The following is a 12,450-nucleotide window of genomic DNA, read 5'->3' on the forward strand; positions in this document are numbered from 1 at the left end:
CAAATAGCTAACCCCTTCTGCAAGTGGGGATAAAAATCAAATCTAGCTTAGAGGGTTGTGGCGAGGATTAAAAATTAATAACATAAAGTGCTTAGAATAGTACCTGACACATAGTAACAGATATAGAGTATTATTATCATTAATCCTCAAAAACAACTCTATATAGATTATTATACCCATTTCATGGATGAGGCTCCGCAGCTAGAAGAGGGCCAGTCACTTGCACCAGAACACAGAGCTAGGATTCAAACGCATATGCTCTTAACCTTGAGCCTCACTGCTTGGGGCGGGGGTGCGAGAGTGATTCACCTGTTCCCCTCCTCAACTCCAGGGGTGCCCCTCTGCCCTCCCCAGAGCAGCCCGAGCCCCTGTGCATTCACGCTGAGATAAAATGAGAAGTCTAGAGAGTCTTCAAATCCCTTTCCCCGGTCTGGGTGGGGAGCAGGGTGAGCCAGTCTGGGAAGACTGAACAGTCTTCCAAAAGCAGCAACTATAAACAGGACACTGTCACCCCACACCCTCAGTCTTTCCCCTCAGCTGAGCAGGGCCAGACTGGCCCCAGTCAGCTGCCTCCACAAATACATAAACACATAAATCCTGAGGGAGAGCTGGCAAGGCCACAGAAGGAAAGGCAGATACCAAGACCAGAGGGGAAGACGACAGCTCAGCTCCGGACCCCGCCAAGGTGGAGGGAGGAGATGGGCTTCCAGCCCTGGGCACCTGCAGACGCAGCAGCTCCCTGAGGTCCAGCGACTGGGCAGGGAGGAAGAGGGGCAGGCCAGGGAGATGCACTGTGTGTTACAGCAACCTAGTATTGACTCTGTGAGGGGGGCCAGAGGACAGTGGGGGGGTGGGGGCGTTCAGGATGGGGGTACCTAGCACAGGCCAGCACGCCCTACGAATGGGTGCTGGGTTGGGCCCACAGATGTTTGGGAGAGACCAGGGGAGAGACTGCGTCTCCACATGGTTCTGGGACTAGACTTCATTCTTGGCAGTGAAGAGATGTCAGCCCCCATCTCCCACTGGCCCAGGGAGGCACCCCCACATGTGAAAAGCTGCTAGGACAGAGTCATGAACATTCCCCATCACTGGCAACTGGCAGTCTCTGTTCCAGCCAGGAGGGCAACCATGGGGCGGGGAGGGGGACACGCAACACCACTGGGGGAGCAGGAGCCAGCTGACACGGTGCAGGGCCAGGAGACCCACATTCTACAGAGCTCTGGGCCCAGCGCACAGGGCCGACGCCCCACGGCCCGCGTGGTTCTCATTAGGCTTATTAGCTGCCAAAGAGCAACCAGCACACGGCACAGGGACCAGTGGGCAAGCCGATTCCCTCCAGGAGAGCCGCCGGCCTGTGGGCCTGGGTCAGGGTGGGCGACCAGAGGAGCAGCAGGGTGAGAGCAGCAGGGAGAGGAATAACTGGGGAGGGGGTACTGGCAGCATCCTGGAACGGGGCCCCAGTGGGCACGAGGGTGCCCACACACATGCTTGTACTGTGACAAACGGCAGACTCACCCAACCTCGAGTTTCCGGGGTTGAAACTCCAGTTTGGCAAAGAGTAATGCTGGAAAATCACAAGCAAGTTAGGAAACTGAGAACCTCCGGGGTTCCAGGTGGAACCCATGCCCAGATCCTTCAGGCAGCTGGGGAGAAGCCCACCCCCCGTGGAGCCACCCTGCTCCAGCTGCAACTCAAACTCAGCAACACTCTCCGTCAGCCAGTGCTGCCTCCCAGCAGGGGCTCAGCTCCACAGAACACACCCACCCTCCTCCACATCTCCAGCTCCAAATCCCTTTCCAGGACTCAGAGTGTGGTCCCCGGACCAGCGGCATCGGCATCCCCTGGGAGCATGTTAGAAACACAGACTCTCCAGCCCTGCCCAAACCTGCTGAATCAGAATCTGCTAAGATCCCTGGAGGATTTGTGGGAATATTCAAATTTGAGGAGAGCCCCCAAGGCAGATCTTCCCATGACTGACCCCCAAACTCGGCTCAGGGATTTTCAGCCACAGCTAGAATCACCTAGGGTGCTTTAAAACAACACCAGCGCCAGGGCTCTGCCCTCAGAGCTTCAGCTTAGCACAGAGCCACCTGGCCACCCACATCCCAGGCCTTTCTACCCAGAGGAGTGGCTCAGAGCTGATTTTGAGTCTCAGCCTCTCCTCTGAAGAGCTGTGTGACCCTGCGCAAGTCACCACCTCTTCAAGGCACACTTCCGTCATGTTTCAAATTATGAGGGAAAAACAGTCCTCCCCCAGCCCTGCCCCCAGCCATGGAGGGCCTGTCCTCTGAGAGCCCCCACTCCCCTTGGCTCCCAGAAAGCAAAGGGTGTTCAGGCAGAAGATCTGCCTTGTTGTTTGTTGTTGAGTTTTGGATTTTGGTTTCTTTATCTGCAGGTTCTGCCTGAGCTGCACCTTCAGCCTGGCAGAGGGTCAGGGCCATGAGGCCTGAACCTGGGGAGCCAGCATCTCCATCTCCAGGGGAACGGGGGCATCCCATCACATCCGCATCCTGGGGGTGTCGGGAAAGCCAGACGAGAGCATCCGCCACGCTGGGAATACCACGAGCTTTGTCATATGCCTGGACCACTAGCTGTGAAACCCTCACGCTGAGAAGGGCCTGGTCCTTGAGGAAGGAAGGGGAGCTGGGGAGACTGAGGCTCTGCAGCCGGCTGGGGCTGGGCAGAGGCAGTAGCAGCTACAGGAGGGACAGTCGGGCAGAATTCCTAAGGAGCTAACGTGGACCCCAGGGGGCCCCGGAGTGTGAAGGAGGAAGACCCAAGGGGCTCCCTCAGACCCCCAAATCTGCTATCGCCCGTGGGGATTTCACACTCTGGAATGCCTGCCTCGCTTGGTGCTAGCGGGGAATAAAGCTCCCGAGATCAGAGCCTGGAGTTCTGGAATCAGACTGCCTGGGTTCAGAGTTCCAGCACTCGTAGCAGGGTAGCCTTGGTTTAGAGCTGCAGTTTCCTCCTCTGTAAGCAGGGATGATAAGTAAATATCCGAGACTATTGAGAGGTCTAACTGAGATAATGCATGTCAAGAGTTTAGCATAGGTCGGCCATAGGGCAGCGTCGTTAGCTAGCAGTAGTGTCAGTAGTATACCGTCATCCCCAGCTCACAGATGTAGACAGTGAGGCCCAGAAAGGTAAGGTAAGATAAGATACCTGGTAGGAGAGAAGAGATATTAAGAAGAGGGGCCCTGGAGTCAGGTCATCTGGGTTCAAATGTTAGCTCTGCATTTCCTGACCATGTGACCTTGGGCAAGTTACCTGTTTGTGCCTCAGTTTCCTCATACACTAAATGGACAGTGGTACTCCCTGCCCCAGAGGATAAAGTGCACCTTGCACACAATCAGTGCTAAATAGGTATTGGCTCTTGTCCAGAGTATTGTCGTTACTGTCTCGGATGCTGTCAGTAGAAGGCTCTGGCAAGGAGGCCCCGACTCTTCCCACTTCACTCCTTGGTTTCCATGTGACTAAGATGACTGTTCTCTCTTTTCTCTCATTTGAGGCAGCCTGCCAGGCTTCAGAGAAGTCAAGGGAAGCCTGCTCTGGACACGGGGTCAGAGCCTCATCCGACCATCCCAGTGGAGTACCTGACAGAGGCCAGGACACTCGGGCCAGGGGCCAGGGCAGAGGTGGGGTCGTGTTGCACACTATGTGAATGGCGTCCCTGGAGATGTGTGGTGTGGAGGCTCTGGGCCAGGTGTGTTCTGCAAACCACAAGGGTGTGTGGGCACCTGAGACCCTGCAGACAGGTGGAGTGGGCACTGACACAGTGGGGAAGCAGGAGGGAACCCAGGGAGCTTTAAAAACATGAGCAAGAGGCTGGGTGCATTGCTTCACGCCTATAATCCTAGCACTCTGGGAGGCCAAGGTGGGAGGATCACTTGAGCTCAGGAGTTCGAGACCAGCCTGAGCAAGCGAGACCCCGTCTCTACTAAAAATAGTAAAAAAATTAGCCACGTGTGGTACACATGTGGTGGTGCACACCTGTAGTCCCAGCTACTCGGGAGGCTGAGGCAGGAGGATCGCTTGAGCCCAGGAGTTTGAGGTTACTGTGAGCTAGGCTGATGCCACAGCCCTCTAGCCTTGGTGACAGAGTGAGACTCTGTCTTAAAAAAAAAAAAAAAAATACATGAGCAGGGATGTGATTTGAGAAGCTGTTTCCAGCTGGAGCCATTTGCATTTCTAAATCTCCTCCCTTCCACTGCACATCACCTGCACTCCAGAGGAAGGCTGCATCCTCAGGAGGCAGATGGGTGAGGACGCTTCTGCTCCAGGTTCTGGAGTCCTGAACCTGGCCCACCTCATGGGGGGTGGGAAGCACTCACGTTTGATACAGTGGTTGGTGCTGTTTGCTGTCGTCCATCCCGGGCAGCACTGTCCCCCGCAGACGTTCCTCCTGTGGGGTCAGCACAAGGATGCTCAGAGCTGGGACTATTCACAGGGCCCCACTGATGGTCCCACTCTCTACAGGCAGGGCCTGGGGGAACACTGCGGGGCTGGAAGACTGTCCCATTCTCTCTAGGGAGGTCACATGGGATCATGCAGGGCCACTAGGGTACAGGCACTTTGGAATCACGCAAATCTAAGATTGAATCTTGACTGCCATTCTCTGCATGCCCTTGGGAATTGTCACTCTCTCTCCACCTGTACAATGGAGATAATAATATCTGCCTAACTGGGTTGTCATGATGATTAAACGAGATAGGGATATTTAGCCCCTGACACAAAGAGGCAGTCCTCTTGGGCAATAATGGCCGTGATCATAAAGATGATAAGCCAGTTCAGAGAGGTTCAGGAAGCACCAGCCGGTTTCACCCAGCCCTGCCTCTCGACCTCTAGACCCAAATGCCAGACCAGGGCGACTCCCTGGATGGGTTCCTCCTGGAGACCTCTGAGGACTGTCTCCTTGGCCCAGGCTGGGCCCCATCATTATCATCAGAAATTGTCCACTGAGCGCTCACTGAAACTGGGTGGGGGGCGGGGGGTGGGAGGGGGGAAGACACAGAGGCCAGAGAGGCGAAGGACAGAGCAGGGCGGCCATTCCTGTGATCTCTGTGGCCAGCACGGCGACATCTGGTCCCACTTAGGAGTTTGTTTGACATTTGAGTGGACCCCAAAGCTTGTGTGGTTTTTGGAGCCTTACAAAGAATTCAAAATAAATTCCTGCAGCTTGAAAAAGCTGAGACCCATTCCTGGCCCTTTGGCCCAAAGTTGTGGGGAGCTGCCTCCCTCCCAGGGAGTTTCCAGATTGTCCTGCTGGCCAAGAGCTGTGCCACTTGGGCCACCTTGAAGCCTGTCTGGGCCACCACCTTTAACAGCTTCTTGGCTCCATGAAGGCCTCCTCCCATCAGGGCCCACGTTCCTGGGGTCCAGGGGAGGGTTTCTGAGTGTGTGCCCTGGTGAAAACGGAAAACTACCCCTCATGTATAAGTCACTGCCCCTTGTGGTGGTGACAAGGCCTCTTAGGGGGGCTGGGAGGTTTTTGAGAGGAAACAGACTGCATACCCTGGGAGTTTTCTAAGAACTAGGGCCTGCGGGAACCCAGACAACACAGACTGAGGGGCCCACCCGGTTGGGAGGTCATGGCATGGAGCCCAGCCCAAGGAGGCCCCCTGAGCCAGCTGTCACCCCAGCTGCCCTCAGGGTGGCTTTGCAGCTAACTGTAGAAGGGCAGTGGCTAGGCCTGCCTTGCCTGTCCACAGTGGAGGCTGAGGGACGTCGGGGCCACAGTGAGGACTGGCCAGAATCAAAGGCTGCCAGGCAGAGGGGCCAGGCTGAGGCTGGGAGGGCACACAAGAGCAATGCAGGTACCCAGTGAAATCATCTGAGGGTCCGTTCTAGTCCAATATTAAAGTCTTATGTACAGGCCCAGGGAGGTGACCAGTGGGGAATTGTCCCTTCAGTGGGCTCTGGCCAGCAGAGAGAAAAAATGAGCCAGAATATCTAGGCCATATGCTTCAATGGCTCTGACTCCCTGGAAGATACCACACTCAGATCACATGAGCCCAATCTTCCAGGTGACACTACTCAGCAATACCCAGCGTAGCTATGGGGGACACATCTGGCTCAGAGCCTGGGACAGCTGCTCTTCCACCTGGGACAAATCTGATCACACTAGTCCTTTGTTTAAAAAAATCTCTCACAGCTCCTCAGTGGCATCTACAAAGCCACCTGGCCCCCACCTGCCTGTGCAGTCTAATTGCCCCATCATCCCACCCCTCACCTCTACAACCATCCACAACCAAAGCTGTGCTCCTCCAAGCATGCGAGGGCTGCTGTCCCCCAAGTGCACCACGGACGTCACGCTTTGACGCCTTTGCTCATGCTGCCGTCTCTGCCTAGAATCCTTCCCTCTCGTTTGTCAATGGAAATCCTTTGCATACTCCAAGGCTTCCAGATCAAACGTTACCTCCTTTGTATAAAACCTCCCCTGACATCTACCCAGCCTTCCCTATTCTCCACCTGCTGCAATCATTTAGTTCTGGTTGTCTCAGGTTGTTAGTTGTGTCTCAGACTCGGGTACTTGAGGGTTCTTCCTGATTTCTCTTTGTGCCTCTAGAGTCTAACACAGCGCCTGACACATGGCATGCATTTAATACTTCTTTGTGTCACTTAATCCAGTGTTTCCCAAAGAGTGGGATGACCAACACTGAGGGTAGGAAAGGGGACTTTAGGTTTACATGATCCCAGTGTTCAATAATCCAAGCCACATGGTGAAGAAGTGGTTCCCTTTTCTGTGATCTTTCTAACCTGATGATGTCAGTGAAAAAGCCTGTCAGATGCCGGGCCCTCATGCCAGGTCCTGCCCCAACCCTTGCTAGTCCCCCATTGCAACAGAGATAACACACCACAGGACCGAGCTTGCTGAGATAAGCAATGGTGTCGGACTAGAACTTTAGAACATTTTGTTTTCATTTCAATTTTCCTACAGTTACCTTCTCTTTATGACAAGTGGTATTACCTTTAACTTATGATAATGATACAAAATTTCCTTTTAGTTGAGAATTTATTTATGGAGAAAAGTGAGTCAAGTAATGTTTGTAATAGCAAAAAAATGAAATTCATCTAAATATCCAAAAACAGGAGGATGGATAAATAAACTGTGGTATATTCAGACAAAGGAATAATATACAACAGTTAAAATGAATAAACTTGAGCTAATTATATTAGCATGGTTAAATCTCAAAAATCTAATGAGAAGGAAAAACAAATTGTAGAAGATAATACAATGTGGTATCACTTGTCTAAGTTTAAAATACACAAAAGCAAGGCTGTGCACAGAGGCTCATGCCTATAATCCCAGCATTTTGGGAGGCAAAAGTGGGAGGATTGCTTCAGGCCAAAAGTTCACAACCAGCCTGGGCTACACAGCGAGACACTGTCTCTAAAAAACAAAATTTTTTTTAAATTAGCTGGGTGTGGTGTGTGCCTATAGTCCCAGCTACTCAGGAGGCTGAGGCAGGAGGGTCACTTGAGCCCAGGAGTGCCACTGCACTCTTGCCCAGGTAACAGAATGAGACCCTGCCTTAAAAAAAAAAAAAAAAAAACAACACAAAAACAATTTTGTGTATTTTAGAGATACATGCATCTGTAGTAATAGCGTGAAAGCATGCATTGGAATTAATTAAATTCAGGGTAGTGGTTAACTCTGGGGACAGAAGGAGGTAAATTTATAGAGGAAATTTCAACTAAAATATTAGAAGCAAAATATTAAGGTTTGATAAAGCTGGATTGTAAGTTGTATTATGTCCAATATCTTTTTGTATGTTTGTAAAACTTCATAATATACTTTAAAATAGATAAAACAAAAAAATCCTGTTAAAAATTTTAACAGAATATAAACTTAAAGAAAAATAACAAGAGGGGAAAGGTAGAAGAAAATGTTATGAAGATGGTATGCTGTAAGGCTGGTTCAAGAAACACTGAAGATTGGGAAGCAATGACTTAATAAGTCCCCCGTAGACTGTAAATTTCATTAGTGCAGGAACTATGTCTGCTCTGGTCTGCCGTATCCCAGACACCTAGCACCACGCCTGGCACATAATTAATAAGTCTTCATCATGCGCAATAAATCCCCACTACACTGAAAGTTCCATGAGGGCAGAGGCTGTCTTTCTTGGCCACTGCTGTATCCCCAGGGTCCAGCATAGTGCCTGGGTATAGGAAGCCTTCCAAAATATTTGTTAAATGAAGAATTCCCCTTAGTAGTGATGCAGTTCCAAGATTCACCAGCAGGTGGCACTTGGTCCTTGGCTCTGAGCGGCTCACAAGGCAATGGCCAGAGTGGTCAGCCTAGCCAGAAGCCATCAGCCAGAACAGACCTGGGTGGAGAGAGCCAATGAATAAGACTATCACCCAGCCCCTTCCCAACTGACATGGAATGGCTGACTGCAGTGCCAGGGGAACCCACTCTGTATCAAAGCTGCAGAAAACAATCTGGGGAAGGAGTCCAACCCAGCGTGTCATGTGATGTGTGCACCTGTGTACAGCAGGTAGCACTCAGCCTATGCCCTCGCACATCTACCAGCCTTGCTGTGGTGACAATCTGCTTTGCTCATCACTACCTCATTTCATCACTTCTCATAGTACAACCTCCAACCCCCACCCTCCACTTCCCCACCTTCCCTTCCCCCACTTGTACCTGAATGTCTACAGTACAAGCTCCTCCATGATCCAGCCCAACTTAAGTCTCCAGCCTCAGCCCCACGGCTACCCTACACCAGAGCTGCAGTCCTAACCATGGGACAGTGCCAACAGTGAAAAGCCCTGTCCTTGGGCAATGCTACACCTGCACGCCACCCTGATCTCTGGGCCCCTTCCCTGCCACCTTCCCTCTGCTGCCCAGCAAGCCTCAGGGGCCCCAGGTCACAGGGCCCCCCTTTCCTCTGAGCTCCTCAGCCCGACTGCCAAACTCCTTTGCACTGAACATGAAGTTTCCAGTACTAGAAAGCACGTTCACCAGTATGTATCTGTTCATTTCTTCAACTTGATTTTAAGTAATGGGGTTGTTCTCCCAGCAGGAACAATGCCTTGGTCTCTGGGCCCTCATGCCCTCTCCCATGCTCTGCACACATGCTCTGAGGAAGCGTGCATTCACTTGCACAGGCAGGACAGGAAACAACCGACACACAGCAGGTGCTCCGCTAATGCTTGTTGAATGATCCTATGCGTAAGCGACTTGGCAGTACATGGGTCTACGCTCTGCCTGCTTGAAGCTGGACCTTCCACAAGCAGCAGGGAGTTCATTCACTACTTTGACAGATAACTAGCAAAAACCAACTGTGGCCAGACACTGTTTTAGGCACTGGTAACACAGAAATGAACAAAACAAAGTCCCTGCTTTCACAGAACTTGTATTAGTGTGGGTTGGGAGGCCAGACCATAAACACATACACAGAAATAGAATATGTCAGATCGAATAAGTGCTACGAAGAAAAACAAAGCAGGTGAAGGGAGAGAGAGGATGGAGCAGGGCCTCTCTGAGCAGACTTCTGAATGAAGCAGAGAGTGGACCCTGCTGAAATAAGGGAGAGGAGGGCCCCGACAAGGGAAACTGTGAGTGCAAAGGCCATGAGGCAGAAGGTCTTCAGGAGTACACCTGGGGGTAGGAGTGTCCTTCATGCTGTTTCCCGGGACTAAACCCAACTGGGAAATCAGGCCCAGGCCGAGAAAGGCTGCCACAGTCCTTCCCAGACCTCGCGATGTTGCCCCCACACAGCCTCACACCACCCAGGGCTCCTGTGCCCTCCATTCCAGAGACACCTGTCATACCCAGGCAAGGCAGAGTGTCTCGAAGCCATGAAGATCCCTGGGGCCAGGGGTTGCTGGGGAGCGGGGGGGGGGGGGGGCGAGGGACGGGGGGCGGGAGGAGGGGTTGGTCTCCTCAGGGCAGAGGGTGGTGCTCAAGTCGGGCAAAAAATCCGCAGGGTTGGAAGCAGGTTTAGCCCTGCAAAGTGCACAAGTAGCACTGACACCTACAAGCACCGGTGCAGGCAGATCTAATTCTCCACGTGCCCTCTGGGGGGCCGGCACATCCGGGGCAGGCTTTCTGTCCAAAGTGCCCCAGAGCCCACGCCCACGCCCACATCCAGCCCTCCGCGTGCCCAGGCCCACCTGTGCCCCAACCTGTACACTTGCCCTGGTTCTCCCGCTTCGCTGCCAGCCCCCTTCACGGAGACACATCAGCCTTCGCGCCCTGGAGCCCCAGACATCCTCCGCCTACCCACACGGGCTCAACCTCCCTTGGGCCTCAAGCGTCTACAGCGCCCACCCCTGCTAGCTCTCGCTGCCTCTGGGATGCCGGCAGCGCCGCAGGCGTCTGCGAGAGCCGGTTAGTCGAGGGCAGCTGGAGCGCGGGCGAATGCCCGGGCGCCTCGCGAAAGGATTTAACGTCTGGGCTTGGGGCGAGCTGGTAAGAAAGGGTGAGGATGGTTTTGATCTTTGCCTTCAACTCTTCGAAAGAGGGCCAGATCTCCAAGCACTGACTTCAGAACCCAGGGAGGGGCATGTGTCCCCACAGTACTGAGGACAGAGGGACGAGGGCACGAGTCTGCGGCTCTCTCCTCTCGCCTGCAAACCCCTGCACGAATGAGCCGAAGGAGCGCATGGGAGCCCGGGCCCTCGCGCCCCACTGCACCTCCCATGCTTCCCTCTCCCGTGCTCACCCCGTGAGCCGCCCTCGCGGCGGGGTTGGGGACGCAGCCCCGGACCGCTGTGGGGTCCCAAGGCGCGGAAGAGCTGGCGCGGCCCGGCCCAGGGGAGTGCTTCTCCGGGTCTGCGCAGGTGGCTGGACTCGCCGCGACTGCTGCGCGCGGGGCGGTCTCCTGGCCTCCGCCTCAGCGGGCCTCCTGGGGCTCCCCCAGCCCAGCTGGGCCCGCTCCGCGGGCGGCAAGCCCAGGACGGGTGCGTCCTGCTCTCGGAACAGACTGTACACCTTGGCTGCAGCCGCTGCGGGGTAGCTGCCCCCAGGGCGCCGCAGCCGATTCGCGTTTCCGCCAGCCGGCTCGTATCTCCCCAGGGGGTCCCTTTGGGCATGACCCATGCCCACGAACAGAGCCAGGGTGAGCGGCAGGAAGCCCCTCCAGGAGTCCCACGGGGCGCGCCCCGGGCAGCGGGCTTTGGTCCGCGGCCTCATGGCGTCAGGGGCGGCTGGAGAGCGGTGCGCGCGGGGCACCGCGCGGAGGTTTGTAGTCGTGCGCGGGACCGCCCGCGGACTGCTCTCCCGACCCCGCCTGGCGGCCCGCTTCTCCTCGTCTAGGGGCCCCCGAAGCAGCCGGCCGGGCCCGGCTCTCCCCGGAGCGACGGCTGGGCGACGTGAGCGGCCGGGCTGCGCGCCCCGAGCCTCGAGTCCGCGCTCCGACTCCCGCTGAGCGCACACGGCCGCCGCACCTTCGCGCCTCTTCCCCGTCGCTGCGGCCGTCTGAAGGGGAACCGGAGGGTTTTATTTTTGGAAACCTCCCCCTGCTTTTTGGTCTCTTTTATCCACACCATGCCCCCTCCTCGGAGGGACAGCTCAGCCCCCTCGTTACGGGAGAGGGAGAGAGGAATTCCAGCAACACCCACTTTGGCACCGGGAAGCGAGCGGGCGGCGAGGGGGATTAACCCGTGAGGAACTGGGGGCGGCGCAGGGCTGACCCCGGGGTTGGTAGGGCAGATGCCTCCTGCCGGGACAGGGACACCTGAGCCACCTTTCTCGTGCCCTGGGCAAGCTCGAGCTGCTGACCTGCCCCAAATTTATCTCCCGCCCCTCACCTCAGGGGCAAACTCCTGGTCGGATGACCAAGGCTGCAGCCTCGAGGGTCTGAAGGAGGCCGGGAGAGGTACGGAGACCTGCGTGGCAGGGGACAGGGTCCAGGGCATCGGCACCTGGCCCCTTCTCTTGCCGCCCCAGACGCTGGGGGTGTCCGCCTCGGAGGCCCGCTGGCGCCGGGGCAGCGGGGGTGCGCACCTCCCTTGGCCGCGGCGGGCGCGCCCCCTGGTGGAGCTGGCCGCGCACTTGGCAATCCTTAGTCGCCGGGACCTGCCGCTGCCAGCCGCCGCTCCTTGATCTTAATCCCCTTCCTGTGGCGTCAGGGACCAGCCTGGGCCTGGGGCGGTGATGGCGGCTTCTAGAAGAGGTGTCTGCTTTTTCACAGAGTCACAGACATGGAGCCTCTTGAGTTGGGTCCCTCAAGGAGACAGCGTGTGTAAAAGAGGGGAATGAAATCCAGGCCTCCTGCCTCTGGCTCAGTCCACTCCCTGGACTCCCACCCCCGCCCCTCACGCCCTCAGGAATTTCCCCAGGGGATTCGATGAGCCTCTGATTGATCCAGTGTGCGTACTCGAATTGTATTGTGTTGGTAGCGATGGGAGTAGGGGTATGAGAATGCCGATTGCCCCCATCTGAGCAGCTCATCATTCTCACCCATGTCCCCTGCTGAGAGCCTAAAGGCCTGGAGGAAG

At 55.4% G+C, this 12,450-nt stretch overlaps 1 protein-coding gene across 1 annotated transcript in view; it reads right to left on the reverse strand.

Annotated features, from left to right (window-relative positions):
• LTBP2 (latent transforming growth factor beta binding protein 2) overlaps positions 1-11,143 on the reverse strand; it is a 94,112-nt gene extending 82,969 nt beyond the window's left edge. The window contains exons 1-2 of the mRNA XM_069465118.1: positions 10,674-11,143; positions 4,335-4,405 (exon numbers count right to left, since the gene is read on the reverse strand). Coding sequence (XP_069321219.1) covers positions 4,335-4,405; positions 10,674-11,143 — 541 coding nt within the window. The remainder of the gene's footprint in view (positions 1-4,334; positions 4,406-10,673) is intronic.
• Positions 11,144-12,450: the final 1,307 nt, after the last annotated feature.

This window comes from Eulemur rufifrons, chromosome 2 (assembly GCF_041146395.1).
Source record: "Eulemur rufifrons isolate Redbay chromosome 2, OSU_ERuf_1, whole genome shotgun sequence".
NCBI lineage: Eukaryota > Metazoa > Chordata > Mammalia > Primates > Lemuridae > Eulemur > Eulemur rufifrons.